At 49.3% G+C, this 16,440-nt stretch overlaps 1 protein-coding gene across 1 annotated transcript in view; it reads left to right on the plus strand.

The window, feature by feature from the left end:
* The window catches only part of SYT6 (synaptotagmin 6), a 64,616-nt gene that overhangs the window by 12,704 nt on the left and 35,472 nt on the right, over nt 1-16,440 (plus strand). Inside the window, exons 2-3 of the mRNA XM_054463315.2 lie at nt 1,320-1,668; nt 3,227-3,785. Coding sequence (XP_054319290.1) covers nt 1,320-1,668; nt 3,227-3,785 — 908 coding nt within the window. The remainder of the gene's footprint in view (nt 1-1,319; nt 1,669-3,226; nt 3,786-16,440) is intronic.

Raw genomic sequence — 16,440 nt, forward strand, 5'->3', positions numbered from 1 at the left:
CTTCTGATTTCCTTTAAGATCTTTTTCTTTGCATTCACAACTGGGCTGTGAGGCACAAAATGCCTCACTTTTAGCCTGTCTTGGCTTTTGATATGCCATCCTCACTAAGCTTCATTATTTCTAGCTTTTGATTTAAAATGAGAGTCATGTGACACTTTCTTTGACCTGAACACTTAGAAGTCAAAGTAAGGTTATTAATTGGCCTAATTTCAATATTGTTGTGCCTCAGCAAATAGAGAGGCCCAAGGAGAGGAATGGCCAGCCAGGGGAGCAGCCAGAACACACACAACACTTATCAATTAGGTTGGCCATCCTACACGGATGCAGCTCAGGACTCCTCAAAACAATGACGACAGGAATATCCAAGATCACTGATCACAGATCATAGATCACCATAACAACCATAATAGTAATTTAAACGTTTGAAATAACATGAGAATTACCAAAACGTGACACACAGACACAAAATGTGCACATGCTGTTGGAAAACTGGCACCGAAAGGCTTGTTCAAGGCAGGGTTGCCACAAACCTTCAATTTGTAAAAAACACAGGATCTGTGAAGCACAATAAAGTGAGGCACAGCAAAATGAAGTGTGCCTGTATTTAGCTTTGAAGTGCACTGTGTAGATCAGATTCCAACTTAATAGAAGTATTTATTGAGCCTACTATGCACAGAGATCTGGGAGTACAGAAGAACATAATCCTTGCCCTTAAAGAGATTATGCTCAATCTCATTCACTTGAAGTCAACTCAATGTTTGTTGAGTTCCTGTCTTGGGCTCAGTGGGGATGGGATAAAGAAGAAAAGAGGATGAGTTAGCCAGCCTCTGCCCCTCAAGGTATCACAGCCTGTTAAGGAAGTGGGCTGTAGACAAAAATGACTCTAAGTCTGGCCATAGTAGCAGCTTTAATAGAAATTCAAACAGCATCTGAACATGAATCCTTCACGAATTTGCACATTTGCTTAGGCTGCTATTTAAATTATTTTCCTTTCCCTGTGCACATGCCAATAACCAGTAGAGACGACAGCCCAGGTGCTCCCCAAGCTGGCTGGGGGGATAGGGGTGGGGGCGGGAGAGAGGATGATGCTGGAAGAATCAGATTGAGGTGAACACTAGGCTGTACATGTTCCACCAAGTGCACAATCAAGAGTCAACCCTGAAACCACCTCTCCCTCTGACCTGGCAGCTTTCTCATGACCATTCTTCTCTCTTCTTCCGTCTTTGTCCCTTCTGTGTGCCCCCTCCTCCAACGCGCTCACCCGCTTCTCCCCGCCTCTGTCTGTCTGTCCCTCCCTGCCTGGCTCATGCCGAGGGCAGGCACCTCTGTCAGCCTCCTCGCAGTTGTAGTTATTGTGTGTGGTGTGGCCCTGGTGGCAGTTTTTCTCTTTCTCTTTTGGAAGCTGTGCTGGATGCCCTGGAGGAACAAGGAGGCCTCCAGTCCCTCTTCTGCTAATCCCCCCTTGGAAGCCCTCCAGAGCCCCAGCTTCAGAGGCAACATGGCGGACAAGCTGAAGGACCCCAGCACCCTGGGCTTCCTGGAGGCGGCCGTGAAGATCAGCCACACGTCCCCAGATATCCCAGCTGAGGTGCAGATGTCGGTCAAGGAGCACATCATGCGTCACACGCGGCTGCAGCGGCAAACTACAGAGCCAGCGTCATCCACCAGGTGAGGAGTGGACCGCTCCCTTCCCTGACCCCCACACCTCCACACTCCCTTAATACATCTATGAGATTCCAGCCTGGGAGGATCTCAGACCAGAAATAATAACACATATCCTTTGATTGAGAAATATGTCAGATGATGTGATCCATGATGGGTGATCATTGAGGAGGTGGGCACCAGGAAAGACTTCACGAAAGGGAAACCTTTGAGGCGGGTTGCTGTATGTGTGGTGTACACTTGGGGTATGTGTGGGTGTGAGGGGAACGGAATAGTGGAATAGGGGAGTGTTGGATGTTTGGAAGGAAAGGCTTCAGGCAGAAGGAAGAGAACAGTAAAGGCCTAGAGATGTAAGAGTTCATGGTTTGTTTAGGGATATGTCAGTAAAGCCTGATAGCTACAGTCTGCAGTGCATGGCAGATAAGGCAAGGAATCTTAATAGTTTGAGAATCAGGATTCCTTTAAAGCCTTTCAGAGTTCCCTGCATGACAACAATTGTAAATACATACAGCATCCTTTAACTGAAAATAGCAACAAGAAAAACATAACGACAAAAACCTACCCTAAATTCAGAAGCACTTTTAAAAGATGTGGTGCAATCATGCGTAAGGCATTGTATTTACTCAAAACTTAGGGCTCTGATGGACTCCTAGGTCCCTGCAATGGCTCTCCAGGCCCTCAGGGGACCAACCAAGGAGAACGAGGCCTGGTCTTCAGACTGGAGGCCAGGAATGAACATGCTGGGGGTCACACTGACAGTTTGTCATATGGCCTTGGGCAAGTTCCTCACCTTCCCTTAGCCTCACTTTTTCCAACTGTGAAATAAGGCTGATGACTTTTATATGGCAGTTGTGAGGAGCAATGGAAGAATCAACGTGATCGATTAGGAGAGCTAACACATATATTGCTTATGATTATGCTTGGCTCTATTCTAAGCACTTCATATGTAATCAATTCATTTCACAGCAATCCTATGCAGTTGTTACTTTTATTATCCTCGTTTTTATGGCACTGAGAGGTTAAATAACTTTCCCAAGATCTCAGCTAGAAAGTGACAGAGCCAAAATTAACCTATGCAGTCTAACTCCAAAGCCCATGCTTTTACCACTCTGCTGCCTGCCGTATAGCAAATGCTTAACAAATGGTGATGGTGATGATAGTGATGAAGTGGGTGCCACATTGAGGATAAGAAGGGATGGTCCTTCTCTTAAGGGATCTCATGATTTAATAAGGAAACCAGAGTCATGTCTACTAGGAAGTAAACCTAGAAAGCAGGTAACAGAAAAGCAGGAAAAAGTGATTATGATAGCAATGGCTAACATTTATTGAGCTTACTATATATCAGGCACCATTCCAACTACTTTACATATATTAAAACATGTAATGCTTACCACAACCTTGCACACAAAGTGTGTGCAGAGCAAAAGTGGGGTCAAGAAGAGGAAGGAAAAGGGGGCTCAACAAGGGATTTGATGAGCCAGGGCCTCCAGGCTCGTGTTTGCCTTCATCCCCCTTCCCCTGAGCCCTGACCACACTCCCTCTGCCCCCTCCTGCCCTCTACCAGGCACACGTCCTTCAAGCGCCACCTGCCAAGGCAGATGCATGTCTCCAGTGTAGACTATGGCAATGAACTTCCACCAGCAGCAGAGCAGCCCACCAGCATTGGCCGCATCAAGCCTGAGCTCTACAAGCAGAAGTCGGTGGATGGGGACGATGCCAAGTCTGAGGCCACCAAGAGCTGCGGGAAGATCAACTTCAGCCTACGCTATGATTATGAGACCGAGACCCTGATTGTGCGTATCCTGAAGGCTTTTGACCTCCCTGCCAAGGACTTCTGTGGAAGCTCTGACCCTTATGTCAAGATCTACCTCCTGCCTGACCGCAAATGCAAGCTGCAGACCCGGGTGCACCGCAAGACCCTGAACCCCACCTTTGATGAGAACTTCCACTTCCCTGTGCCCTATGAGGAGCTGGCTGACCGCAAGCTGCATCTCAGTGTCTTCGACTTTGACCGCTTCTCCCGCCATGACATGATTGGTGAGGTCATCCTGGACAACCTCTTTGAGGCCTCTGACCTGTCTCGGGAAACCTCCATCTGGAAGGATATCCAATATGCCACAAGTGTAAGTACAGCCCTGTTCCTTGGCTTCTTGAGGATTTGTGGTTCTGGGTTGGGTGGGACATGTCCCCAACCCCTCACTTCCTAGAGACAAATGGGCCTTTGCCATTTGGGATATGAAGAGGGACTCTGGAAACTGCCCAGTAGCCCAGTCTACCCTTGCACTCTGCCCCAGGTTGGGATGGCAGACAGCAGAGTCCCCATGTAGCTAGGAAGGGAAGGGAATTTTCATCTATGGCTTCTGGTTGCATGTTCTGAGGTGGTTCTTTCTACTGAGAGTACTGATGTGCATTAGAAACTTGGCATAGGCAATTGAAACAGGCCATATCAATCAGGCTGAACTAGGCTATGCTGCAGCAGCAAACAGTCCGAGGATTTTGTGGCTTTAGACAACCAAAGTTTATGCCTTGTTCATGTTTCATGTGCTTTGCAGCTGGACTGGGGACTCTACTCCACCTTGTTACCTGGGGACCCAAGCCAAAAGAGGCTGCATTTAGACACGGGCCCCCACAGTTAAACATCAGGAGGAAGATGAAGTGGCAAATCACGCACTGTTTATTAAAACTTCCACGCAGAAGTGACACATGTCACTTCCACTCCCATTAGAACAAGACACATGGTAACTCCTAATATCAAGGGAGAAGGGGCAAAGTAATCCTACCGAGTGCCCAGAAGGAGAGCTGGACATGCGTAATGAACAGCACGAATGACGACACGCAGCAGAGTCCCTTCGCTTGGGCATTGTTTTCCCAGTCAGGTACGGGAGATGGGGGAGGCCAGCCCAAAAGGAGACCTGACTAACTAACCCCTACACAGGAGGTGGGTGCTGGGCTGTTTGCAACCAGCTGGAATTAACCAGGGAAGATTTCAAGGAGCTGGGGCTCAAGTTGGCTTTTAAGAGAAGAGAGCACAGGTTTGGCACAGAGAACTGGAGAGGGCACATCTGGAGCTCTTCGGTCTGGCATAGCCCTTCGCTCCAGTCCCCTGGGTTGAGGAAGCTGTGTAGCTGCATCCTGCAGGTATAGCTAGTGTCCTCTCTCTAAGCTCCCCCAGGCAGCTGAGAGCTCAGTGGGGGCATTCCCTCCAAGCTCCAGTGGCCTTGCATCTGCTGTCTTGAGTGCTAACAGGTTGAGCAGCAACCTGGATATTTCCTCCACTATATCCCTGAGGAGGGGTGACCCCACTCTGTCTGCAGACTCCCGCTTGGATAGTCAATACTCAATATCTCTGTGTTGAGCCTGTGAAGAGAGGGGCTGGGAAAATCAGCCCTGCTCTGGTGTGCAAAGGGCATAAATCTTGATTTGTTCAGAGAGAAAGCTTAGTGGGCTCTGCTTATGCCCCAGGAAGGGTCTGGGGGACACCCTATTCTCATAGCTTGTGCTGACTTTGACCAGTCCCGCCCAATGGCTCAGTACCTCCCCCACCTTTGCTTTCCTGAAATGTCATCCCTAAGAAGAACATAAGTAGCCGGCTGGCCAGCAGGCAGACGGGGCAGGCAGACAGGGCAGATTGGAACAGCAGCTGTGTGGCAGCCCCATGCCCGAGCGCTCCACTCCATAAATCACTCTGAAGTTTACATTTGGTGCAGCTCTTCCCTGTGGTCTCCTTAGGTTGTGGCTTCATTATGGTGACTGGACAGGTAGAGAAAAGCAGCTCAGTCCTCCTCACAGTGAGGTTGCCACCCAGGGAGGGGTGTGAGGGCCAGGGCCTGCAGGAAGCAGAGCTCAGCTCAGCCCTTCTAGGAGCCTTCTTTGCTCCTTGCCAGAGCCCACCATCTGGTGTCTTTGGCTCCAGGCATGAATGGAAGCCTCATGCCTGGTGTAGGCAGTCTGTGCCCAAGCACACTCCTCACCTGGATGCACCTTTCCATATCCGAGAACCCCGTGGCTGTCCTGCCCTTGTCCCATCCCCACTTCCCCAGCCTGACTTCTGAAAAGGGCAGATCAACCAAAGAGCATAGGACAAATCACCATCATCCTCATCATTCTCAACTAGTATCATTATAGCCCTCCTCCACCTCCTCCTCCTAAGAGCACTGTGCCAGGCATGGGGGTGAGGGTGGGGCTGGGATAGAAAACAGCCTCTTTGACCCACAGAAACTTGTCGTGTAATTACAGAGACAGGAAAAGTCCATGCAGTAGCTGGCAGTGCAAAGCAGCAAATACGATCCTCTGTGTACGGTTGCAGGATCCTTAGAGTTAGGACAGCTGGTGAAGGTCTCCTTGATGAGGAGAACTAAATCAGGTGGGGAAGGACAGTTATAAATAACTCTACAGGACAAGAGGAAGGGGGAGCATTCCAGCCAGTTGCAGAGGGAGTCCAGGTGCAGGAGTTTCCCAAGCTGCAGAGCCCCACCCATGTTCAGCCTGTCTTACCGTCTGTCTGAGCTGGATGTTCCTTCTCAAGTGAGTCCCCTGCCACCCTCCAACCCACAGCCCCACCAGCAGGTAGAGTTCTCAGGAGCAGGCTCATCACCCTGCCAGGTAAGGACTCAAGCAAAAGAGGGGGAAGAGGTGCAAGAAGGCTGATGCTTGTACCTGTTTGTGGTGCTGTCAAATTTTAATTATTTGGGGGCCAAGGAGACCCAAGTCATCACAGTCACCAGGAATGACAGAGCACTGAGTGTATATGAATTTCCATACCAGCACAATGGGGGACAGTACTGATAAGCTGAGCACAGCCAACAGCCAGCTCCCATCTCTCCCATGTGTCTGATTCCATTCCCAGAGCTGCCCTTTGGACCTGAGCTCAGGAATCTGGCAGCTTCTGAAAAACACCTGACATTTCTGCCTCTTGCCTTTGCCAACAAGGTTCTCCATGTCAGGCAGATCTGTTCCCACCTCTCTGCCTGGTGCAAACCAATCCACCTTTCAGAGCCTACCTGCCGTCAACCTCCATGTGGCCTCCTGGTCTCACAGCAGCTGCCTCTCCTGTGTGTTCTCTGTATCCCCGAGTTATATCCTGAGTCATATTCTATCTTGTAAAGTCCTCCCAATGGCTCAGGAATGGCTTGTGACCCACATTTGACTTTCTCTTGTATTTTCCCTCAGGGCTGAGTGTAAGAACCCAGTACTTTCTTGTTAAATGACCAGTGGCTTACTTAATTCAGTTAAAACTATATATGGGTGCCCAAGGAAAAGACTATTAAAGAAGCAGTTGGAATTGAATGGGGTTAACCTGGGAAGGCTTCTTGGAGGAGAAGCAGCTCAAGTAGTATTTAGAAAATGGCTTAGAGCCAGGCTTGGTGGGGAGAGACCCAGCCTTTGCATGCGTTCAGAGGTGAATGGGATGGTTTGTGTCTGGGGTAACCAGCCAGATCAGGTAGTCTGGACCAAAGCAGAGAGCCCGTGACCCACATGCTGAGCAGAAGGAAAGGCACCGTGAGAAAGGGGACTTGGAGGCTGCTCTGTGCTCACCAAAGTGATGTGAATGCTGCCTGTGTTGCTCCTTGAGTTTGTGCAGGAGAGTCGGATTCAGCCCTGGCAGGTGGCACCAAGCAGGTCCCTTGTTCCCGCCCCCGCCCTGGTGCTTGACTTCAAGTACCAAAGCCTGAAACATTTGCATTGTTTTCTCACAGCCACAGAACCCTGAGCTCAAGGCTAGTGAAGGGGAGGTACACATCTGGGGAGTCTAGCTCTTTGTTAATTCCAAATCTTAAGCCTCAAGGGACACTCACCTCCCCAGCCCAGATGGTTCCAGAGGGAAGTCTGGGCAGCACAGCAGCTAATATGCCCCACTGGCTGGAAAGCCAGAGAAAACCGGGCCTGCAGGGCAGTCGGAGGCCTCTTGCATTGCATGGAATTAAGAAACTCAGGCCTGGGATGGAAATTTTGGGAGTTCACTGCACCCGTTCCAGCCCTGGGAAGCGCTGCCCTACTGTTTCCCCCATCTCTCCTCTTGCCTGGCTTGCCCAAGGGCCCCTGATAGTCTCCTGGGCATTCCCAGAGGTTTGCCACTGTCTTTCCAACCAGAGCTTCAATTGGCTAAAATCACCATGCTCTTCCCTCCTAGTGTCTTCTGCCCCCAGTCTCATTATTTCTAAATAAAGCTGTAGGTTTATCATTATAGTAGAGCTGCCATCACCCGGGTTTGCTAACATCTCTAATCTTGTAGTTATTGCTACAGAGGACTCAGACCCCACCGCACACAACTATTCCTGTCGCTATTCCCTCTCCTTCACTGTGGGGGGAGACGAAGGCTGTAATTGGGGCCATAAATATGTGCTGTGCTTGGTGGTGCTAATGGATTCGGCCATCTTCCTGCCTTACCAGGTCCCTACTAGTTTAGAGTATGCGTGTGTGTGTGTGCATGTGTGTTGTTTTTGGACTAGGATAGAGTGTGTGTGTGCATGCATGTGTATGTGTGTGGGCGTGCATTTGTGTGTGTGTGTGTTTTAGGGGTGGTGAAGTATTCCATATACTTCCAGAGAGCCTGGACTGAGGGTATGCAAGGAGGAAGGGAGGCCTTAAATGGTATAATAGCCTCTGGCCTGGAAATGAGCAGAGTTGTGCAGAAGGAGTGCAGGCTTTATTGTCAACCCAACCTGAATTGCATTCTAGCTTCCTTACTTTCTAGTTTTAAAACCTTGGGACATTATCTAAACTGTGCCTCAGGTTTGACATCAGCAAGATGGGGATAAGAATGGCTTCTAGTCCTATTGTTATTATATGTAGTAAATGAAACAGCGTACACAGCCACCCAGGACAGCACTGTCACAGAGCAGCTTGCTGAGCCCTATTCCTCTGGTGCCCTTCCTGCTGGCTTAGCCCATGTGTCACTTCTGTACCACTCCCAGGCCTGACCTTCCCCTTCAGTCCAGGTCACCTGTTCTGACTGGTTGTTGGATATTATTATTCATTTTTTATTTCTTGTCTTGGCTATGCCAGGTGTTTTCTGTGTGACCTTGAAAAAGTGACTTTCCATCTCTGGGCTGCATTTTCCTCAGTATTAAACCATCTCTAGAGTCCTGTGATTCTCAGCTTCTCCCATAGAGAAGTTCTTGGCTCTCATGCTTTCACAGAACAGAGCTACCCATTTTCCGGGAGTGTGGTCTCCATAGCAGATGCCGAAACCCCACAGTGATAAGCCACTGGGCAGAATTCCCAGACATCCCCACTCTTCCCTTAAATGTCAGTAAGAGTCAGGCCTCTCTTCAAGCCCGTGGGGAATGTCCTCTAGGAGGTTTCTGCCACAGGGGAGGCCCCATCAACAACCCTTCCTCCTCTTTTTCACATGAGCCGCATTCCTATGCCGGCACTCAGCTCCCTTCCTCCCATCTCCTTTCTGATCCCCATTTACTGGGATGTGCTTACCGGTCATTACTTATTGAGCTCCTGCTAGCTACCAAGGGCACAACCTGCTTTGCCATGTTTCATCCTCACCACAACCCTTATGGTCATCCCCTATATGTAAATAAACAAACGAAGTTTTGAGGTTAAGTGACTTACCCTTTGTCACCCAAACAGAAATAATAAAGCCAAAATTTGAACTCATGATCCTTGCACCGCCAGAGGGAAGCATGATTACATTGTTTCTTGGGACAGAAAATAAACACTGAAATTGTGCAGCTCATCAGGGGATCCAGAAGAGTGTTTTGTTCTGTTTTTTCTTTGTGGGCTGGTTAGGTTCTCTCACTCATCTCAAAATCTGGTCATTTCGGGGAGTGAGTTTGGTGCTGACATTGGATTCCTTTACCCTTTCCCCCATTTCCTTTCTGTGAGCAGTGGGTTTGACATTGTTTCTCTTTAGTTTAATAGCTATTCATTGAATGCCGACTATGTGCCGGTCAGTGCATCATTGGGCACTTGTTGAATGCAGAGCCATGGTCTGGGCTATGGAAAGGAAGGCAAAGCAAGAGCCCTCCGTATCAGGGTGCCCAGGCTGACAGGAACTGTAGGAGATGCCCTGTACCCCCAAGTCCCCAAGCCCCTCATACACAAGGCACACACCTGGGGACAGACCAGTTCAGGATGCTTACAACACAATTATGCAAGCTGCTGCACTGCAAGCCATGTGCAGAGGTGTTAGGAGATGTGAAGAAAAGAAATCAGAGTCAGATGAGATTGCTCTAGAAAAGCTGCTTCTAGAAAAGAAAAGTTTTAGGCCAGGCTATGTGGATGATAGTGAAGGACAGAGCATGATAAAAGAGGAAGTCAGAGGAAGGCGAGTATGTTCCTCTGTTCTCTTTGGACTTGGGGAAGGATCTAGAGAGAATTTCTCTCACATAAGATTGGGTTTCTTTTCTTTGTATAATAACTACTTGCAGAGTAATTACTATGTACCAGGCACCAGGCTGGGATTATGACTTCAACTCCAGTCCTGCCCTCAAGACCTCGCAGTCTGATGGGGGAGGCAGGAAACCAGTTCTGTTGTCTTGGGGACATGCAGGTCCCTCACTGGCCCAGCATGTTGGGGGAAGGCAGGCCTCCTGAAATGAAATTGCTTGCTTGCCTGAAAAAAATTTCCATTGCATCCTCTTCTCACACCCACGCACTCAAGTCGAATGAGATCCCAGAGTGGCGACAACAGGCTTTTTCAAGTAGAGCCAAAGAATCAGCTAATTGATCCACTGTGACTCATTAAATCACCCGGGGGTGAAGCCTCCCAAAGCCTCATTGACCAGCAGTTTGATGCAACGCCTTCAAAGTGTCCATCTTGGATCTCAGGTTTCTAGGTCTGTCCTGGGCAGGAGATGGGCAGGAGTAAGAGGTAAGCGTATTGACTCTTCATCCACTAAACAGGTCTTCAGTGAGCCCTCAAAGAACATACTTGGGTCCTAGAACAACTAACTGGGTATTGAAGAGACAAACATAGTCCTTGCTTTCAAGGAACTCACAGTTGAACAGAGGTATCAGAGCAAGTAAAAATCTAATGAAAGGAACACAATTATTTACATTACATTAAAAGGAAAAAGGGGGAGATAGAGGTGAGTATTGAAGTGAGGAGAGTGAGTGAGTGGGATGAGGGATACAGATGGCAGAAGGAGAATTCAGGAACAAGAACTGAGCTTTGGGGAATGCCCACAGCCAGGATGAAGGAGAAAGAGGGTCAGGCAGCAAAGAGCACCTAGCAGGAGAAGATCAAGAGAAAGGGAACAGAGGAAATCAAAGGAGGAATCACTCAGGAATTATTCATTCAGCAATGACCTGTTTGAGCATCTGCTAAGTGGCAAGCATGGTCCTAGATGCTGAGGATGCAGCACTCAACAAAGTCCCTGCTCTTGTGGAGCTTACACTCTAGTGGAGGAAGGCAAATGACTAAGATAAATAGTATGTCTGAGAGTCATAAATGGCATGGAGAAAACGAAGCAGGGAAGTGTGATAGGAAAGTTGGGTTGGGGAGGGTGGGTTGAAGGAAGGACAGCAGGGCAAAACAGGGTGGGCAGGGGAGACCTCCCTGAGAGGGTGCCCTTTGACTAGACCTGAAATATGGGAGAGAACCCTGCAGATATTTGCAGGAAGAGAGGTCCAGGCAGAGAGAAAAGACCCTGCAGTGGGATGGCATCTGACATGATCAAAGAACAGGAAAGAGGCCAGGCACAGTGGCTTGCTCCTGTACTCCTAGCACTTTGGGAGGCCAAGGCAGGAGGATCATGTGAGGCCAGGATTTTGAGACCAGCCCCTGGCAAAACAAGGAGACCTCGTCTCTACAAAAAAAAAAAAAAAAAAAAAAAAAAAGCCAGGTGTGGTGGTGGTGCATGCCTGTAATCCCAGCAACTCAGAGGCTGAGGTGGGACAATCGCTTGAGCCTGGGAGATCAAGGCTGTAGTGAGCCGTGATCACACCACTGCACTGTGATCCATCAGACTGGCCAACAGAGCAAGACTCTGTCAAGAAAGAAAGAAAAAGAAAGAAAGAAAGAAAAAGAAAGGAAGGAAGAAAGAAAGAAAGAGAAAGAAAGAAAGAAAGAAAGAAAGAAAGAGAAAAAAAGAAAAACAAAGAACAGCAACAGGACCAATGTGGCAGAAGCAGAAACAGGGCTGGGGAAGGGAAAGAGTGAAAGATGAAGTGGGAGAGGTAAGAGGCAGGAGAGGTTAATATGGTTCCACAATCAAAAGTTTAAAAGGATCACTGCAGCTGATGGGCGGGGACTAGACTACTGTACACAGTCAGAGGAAAGGCAGGGAAGTCGGTGGGGATGTGATTGTCTTAAAAAAGAGATGAGAGTAGGTTGAACAAGGATGGTGGTAGATATGTAAGATGTGGCTAGTCTCTGAATATATTTTGAAAGTACAGCCAGCAGTATTTGATGACAGATTGGGTGGAGGGTCTAAGGTGTAGAGAAAGAGAAGAATCAAGATTTTCAGTCCGAGCAACTTGGTATGCTGAGTTGGGAAATCTTGGAGGAAGAACCCATATGGGGAGGAAGATTAGGAGCTCAGATTTGGACATGTCATATTTGAGATACCTTTTGGACATCCAAGTGGCGATGCTACGTAGGAAGCTGGATATAAAGTCTGGAGTCCAGGAGTGAGGTCTTGGCTAAAGAAACAGATTTAGGAGATGTCAGCATATAAATGGTGCCAAGAGCCATGAAACTAATTGAGATACCAGTGGAATAAGTTTAGATAGAAAAGAGGAAAGGAACAGGATTTAACCATGAGGTACTCTAACAATTTATGTGGGGCTGTGAAGAAAACCCAGCAAAGGAGACTAGCAGCAGGGGAAAAGAAGGAAAGCCAGGAGGGTACAGTGTCTCAGGAAACAAAGGAAGTGTTTCCAGGACAGGGATAAGGCTCAGCTGTATTAGATGCTATGACCAATCAATTAAGATGCAGACTGAGGACTCGCCAGTTTGTTCAGCATCAAGGAGCTTATCATCGGCCTTGACAAGGGCCACTTTGGTGGAACCTGAGTGGGGAAGATCAACTGTGGAACGGGGACACGGGTCGTGTTATTCTGGGGAAATTTTCTGGAGGGTGCAGCTCTTGAAATGGGTTTTTAAAGGTCTAGGAAGGTTGGTTTGGCAGTATGCCAACAGGCTGGTTCCATATATGGGCCATAGCTTAGGGAAAAGCTGGGGCCAGGACAGGGAGGTAGAGTGAGCAGCCCTGACTGAGAGCAACACAGAACAATTCAGGTCAAGACCACCCTTTCCATCAGAAATTTGCAGAAAGGCTCAGTATCCCTAGAATTCTGCCTTAAATTCCCAAGTGTCTGGACTCCTGCATGCAGGTCCAAGCCAGGATGGAAGCAGAGAGGGAGAGTTTTCTGAAAGAGGCCAGCAGGGCAAATCAGGGTTACACGGAAGCCCCAGTAGGTGTAAAGGTGTGCCTGAGCCTGGGGGCCTGGGTGGCCTGCCCAAACCCATGAAGACTGCTCCCCAGGCCGAACCCTGCAGCCGGAGCACTCTGAATAATGCATGAAGATGGCCAATCCTGCGGCCCTCTTTGAGCAGTCCAAGTCAGCCCAGCAGTGGCCCTCCCAGCTGCCTGGCCCCCACCCACCTGAGTCAGAAGCCACCGGGTCCTTGGTAGGGCTGCAAGGCTCCCTTGTGTGTTTGCTGCTCAGCAGGAGCTGTGCAGCTCCCCGGTTGTCTTTGCTGGATGTTCATTTGCCCCCACGCTCCCCTGGGCCTGGTCTCATCATCCTTGTTATTCTCTGGCCCAATGACTGGAAATGTCCAGTGCATCCTACTCACAGTTTATTCCTTCTACTCCTGCCAGTGCAGAGATGGGTGGGACCTCTCCTTTGTACCTCTCACCAAAGAGGAGAGGAGGTGAAGAGCCTGGTTGCCTCCCTGGAAGGATTTCTTGGTCAGATGGGAACATCAAGCAAGGAGCAGCTTTTCCTGCTCCAGAATAGTAACAGCAGCCCTAACCTCAGACCTCATGTTCTATAGTGACTAGGAGGAAATTGGAGGTTGGAGGGTACAGGGAGGGGTCCCTCCATGCTCAAAGCTCAGATCCTGAGAATGTGCCTCACTGTGTCCAGCCCCAGGTTCTAAAGCCAACAGGACCTTGACTCTTCTGGGACTGCCCAAGGGGCCAAGGCTCCTCTAGAGAAGGGTTGCTGAAAATCCACCAAGAACCCAGAAAGCAAAGAGGAGAGGTGTGGGTTCCACCCTCCATCCCACAGGCAGCCTTCACTAGGGCCTCCATGGTCAATCCAGGAGTCAGGTCACACACTCCCACAGCTGAGCAGCAGCAGGCCCCTTCCACCACAGGTGAGGGCTCCAAGTCCACAAACTGTTCCTGCTGCAGAGGTGATGGATGTGCCCCTACCCTTCCACACACTCTCACTTGAGCCACAATTAGGACCTGTAGCTGTTCTTGGTTCCAGGGGGCTAAAGGTTTCCCATGTGATGCTGGAAAACAAAGCTAATGGTCCAGACAGGGCTCTGACCTGCAGTAAGCAGAGCTACTCAGCTCTGCTGGCCTTGGGTGTTCTTATTTAAGCTGTTTCTAAACTTGGCCTTTCACAAGAGGTCCTTCTCTGCTGCTTCAGAAGAAATGGCCTTACAAAGCTGCCGGAGGCCCAGACAGTGGAGACAGTTCCACTTTCACTCTTGATGAGTTCCCTAGCCTCCAGACAGCCCCACTGCCCACTCAGGCCAGCTTCCTGTAGAGTATGGCTCCCACTGGCAACCAGACCGCAGCCCTGTCTTCCCTCTCTCCCTCTGCTCGCAGCCTGCTTCAGCACAGAGCTGGTGGGCAAGCCAAACCTGCCCCCGGCCCAATGTGCCCCTCATTAGTATGCTGTGCCTCTGGATGGAATAAATATCTAATCTTTCCCTTACAAGAGGATGAATGGGAAATCATTAGGCAACAAGCTCATGCATCAACAAAAAGCAATTTCTCCAACACAGATGTACTTCCCATGCTTCCCCCCACCTTGCTCCCAGAGCGTATGCACTTGCTTAGTGCTTCCACCACCTAATAACACACAGTGACATTTTCTCCTGGAGAGAGACTATTTGGTCGCAAGGAAAGCAACAGCCAAACATCCCCTCTGGGCATTGTCACAGACTTTTGAACTCCAGGATTCATCCAGGAGGAAGGGAATGCAGTTTTCTAGATCAGCAGCAATTCAGAGAGACTAGGGTCATGGGGTGTAACTATGACCAGAATAGCAACCAACTCGGGAGAATTGGAGCAGTCCCTGAGGGGCTTCACATTTTCCTGCGGACCATGGTGTTATGACTCCATATTTTCATGGACTTGGGGGTGGTTAGAGCTAGAAAGAGCCTTGGAGATGACCTGGCTCAACCTCCTCCTGCCATAGATGAGCAATTTCAGACCAGAGAAGTCTCACACCTTGCTTGGGGTGGTTGGGAGTCAATGCAAATCTGGGCCCCAAACCGGATCTCATGAGACCCAGCCCATGCCCTTCCTACTGCCTTCCTAGTCTCTGGGTTTTTATAGGAAATTCTCTTGCCTTGGTTTTACTCTTTCCTTCCCAGGCCCCTGCCCACTCACTGCCTTCATCCTGTGCCTATGAGCCTCTCTATACTGTAGGGAAGAAGTGAAAGAATTTGGAGTTAAAGGCATTAAATGTCAAAGGGCACAGAGCAAAGACCCCCTCCCCTCTCCCAAAAGTTAGTCTTTTCCATGCAAGGAAGATCTAAGACCAGAAATAGGCAAACCAACAAGCAACATCAGCAGGAAAATCAAGGAAAAAAGAGGCCATTTATCAAAGTGTTTTGATCCTGAGCCAATTAACCCCCACCCAAAATCTCCCCATGGCACATAAATATTTCTATCTTAGAGGAGGAAGGAGACAAGGGGAGCTGTAGAGTGTAGGTCAGCCTTGTCCAGTTGCTAGCATATTTTTATGGTGTTTTAGTGTCAGCAGCAATACAGAAAAATGTGGTCTCTACAGCAGCCATCCTCCCCCTCCCTCCAGCTCCCACGCCCCTGCCAACCCTGAGCCCATCTGGCCCTCATTCATCCTCATCAACCATCCACTGTAGCCACATTTTCCTCTCATGTCTGAATTGACACCTACTCATTCTCCATGAATATTTAATATCTTCCTTTCTGGACAAAGTCCCTGAGACCTTGAGGGCCTCTCTAGGGCTGCACTGAAATCTGGGTAGAGAGCTTTCCACGGAGTCCACTTGGCCTTGGGATGAGGGAATTAGAGTAGAGAGACAGCCCCCGGGACAGGATGAGCCACAGCAAGATGTTCACCCATGTCTGGCCAGCACAGGCTGGCATTGCCCTCCATCCTGATGGCCTGAAAAACACCAATAATTGCTTCAAAAGACTGTCATTTTAGAGTCCTACCCTGCTGATCGTCTGGATTTGACACAACTTGGAGTTCACCAACATCCTGGACCATGGGTCGGGTTTCCCTAGGAGCTATTTTATGTTTTCTTCACAAAACCTGTGTCTGATGTACTTGAGGTGGGAGGGAACGGAGGTGAGATCAGGAATGGGTGCAAAAACAAGCCTCAGATGACAATTTGTGTGCAGAATTCCAACTGCACATTAAGCAGGGTGTCCACCAGAGCTTCTTGGCCTCCTGCGTGCCAGGCTGTGGTGCCATCGTTTATTCATTCCTCACCCCTGCCTTGCAGGGTAGGTACTGGTGTTATCCCCAGTCTCCAGATGAAGCAACTCAGGCAATCTGCTCAAGGTCACCAGGCCAGTGGCGGCAGGGGTCCACCTGGGCCAGCTGGCTGCATGTGCTCCGAGACCTCCCCCATCTTGCCACTCA

This window comes from Pongo pygmaeus, chromosome 1, assembly GCF_028885625.2.
Source record: "Pongo pygmaeus isolate AG05252 chromosome 1, NHGRI_mPonPyg2-v2.0_pri, whole genome shotgun sequence".
Lineage (NCBI taxonomy): Eukaryota > Metazoa > Chordata > Mammalia > Primates > Hominidae > Pongo > Pongo pygmaeus.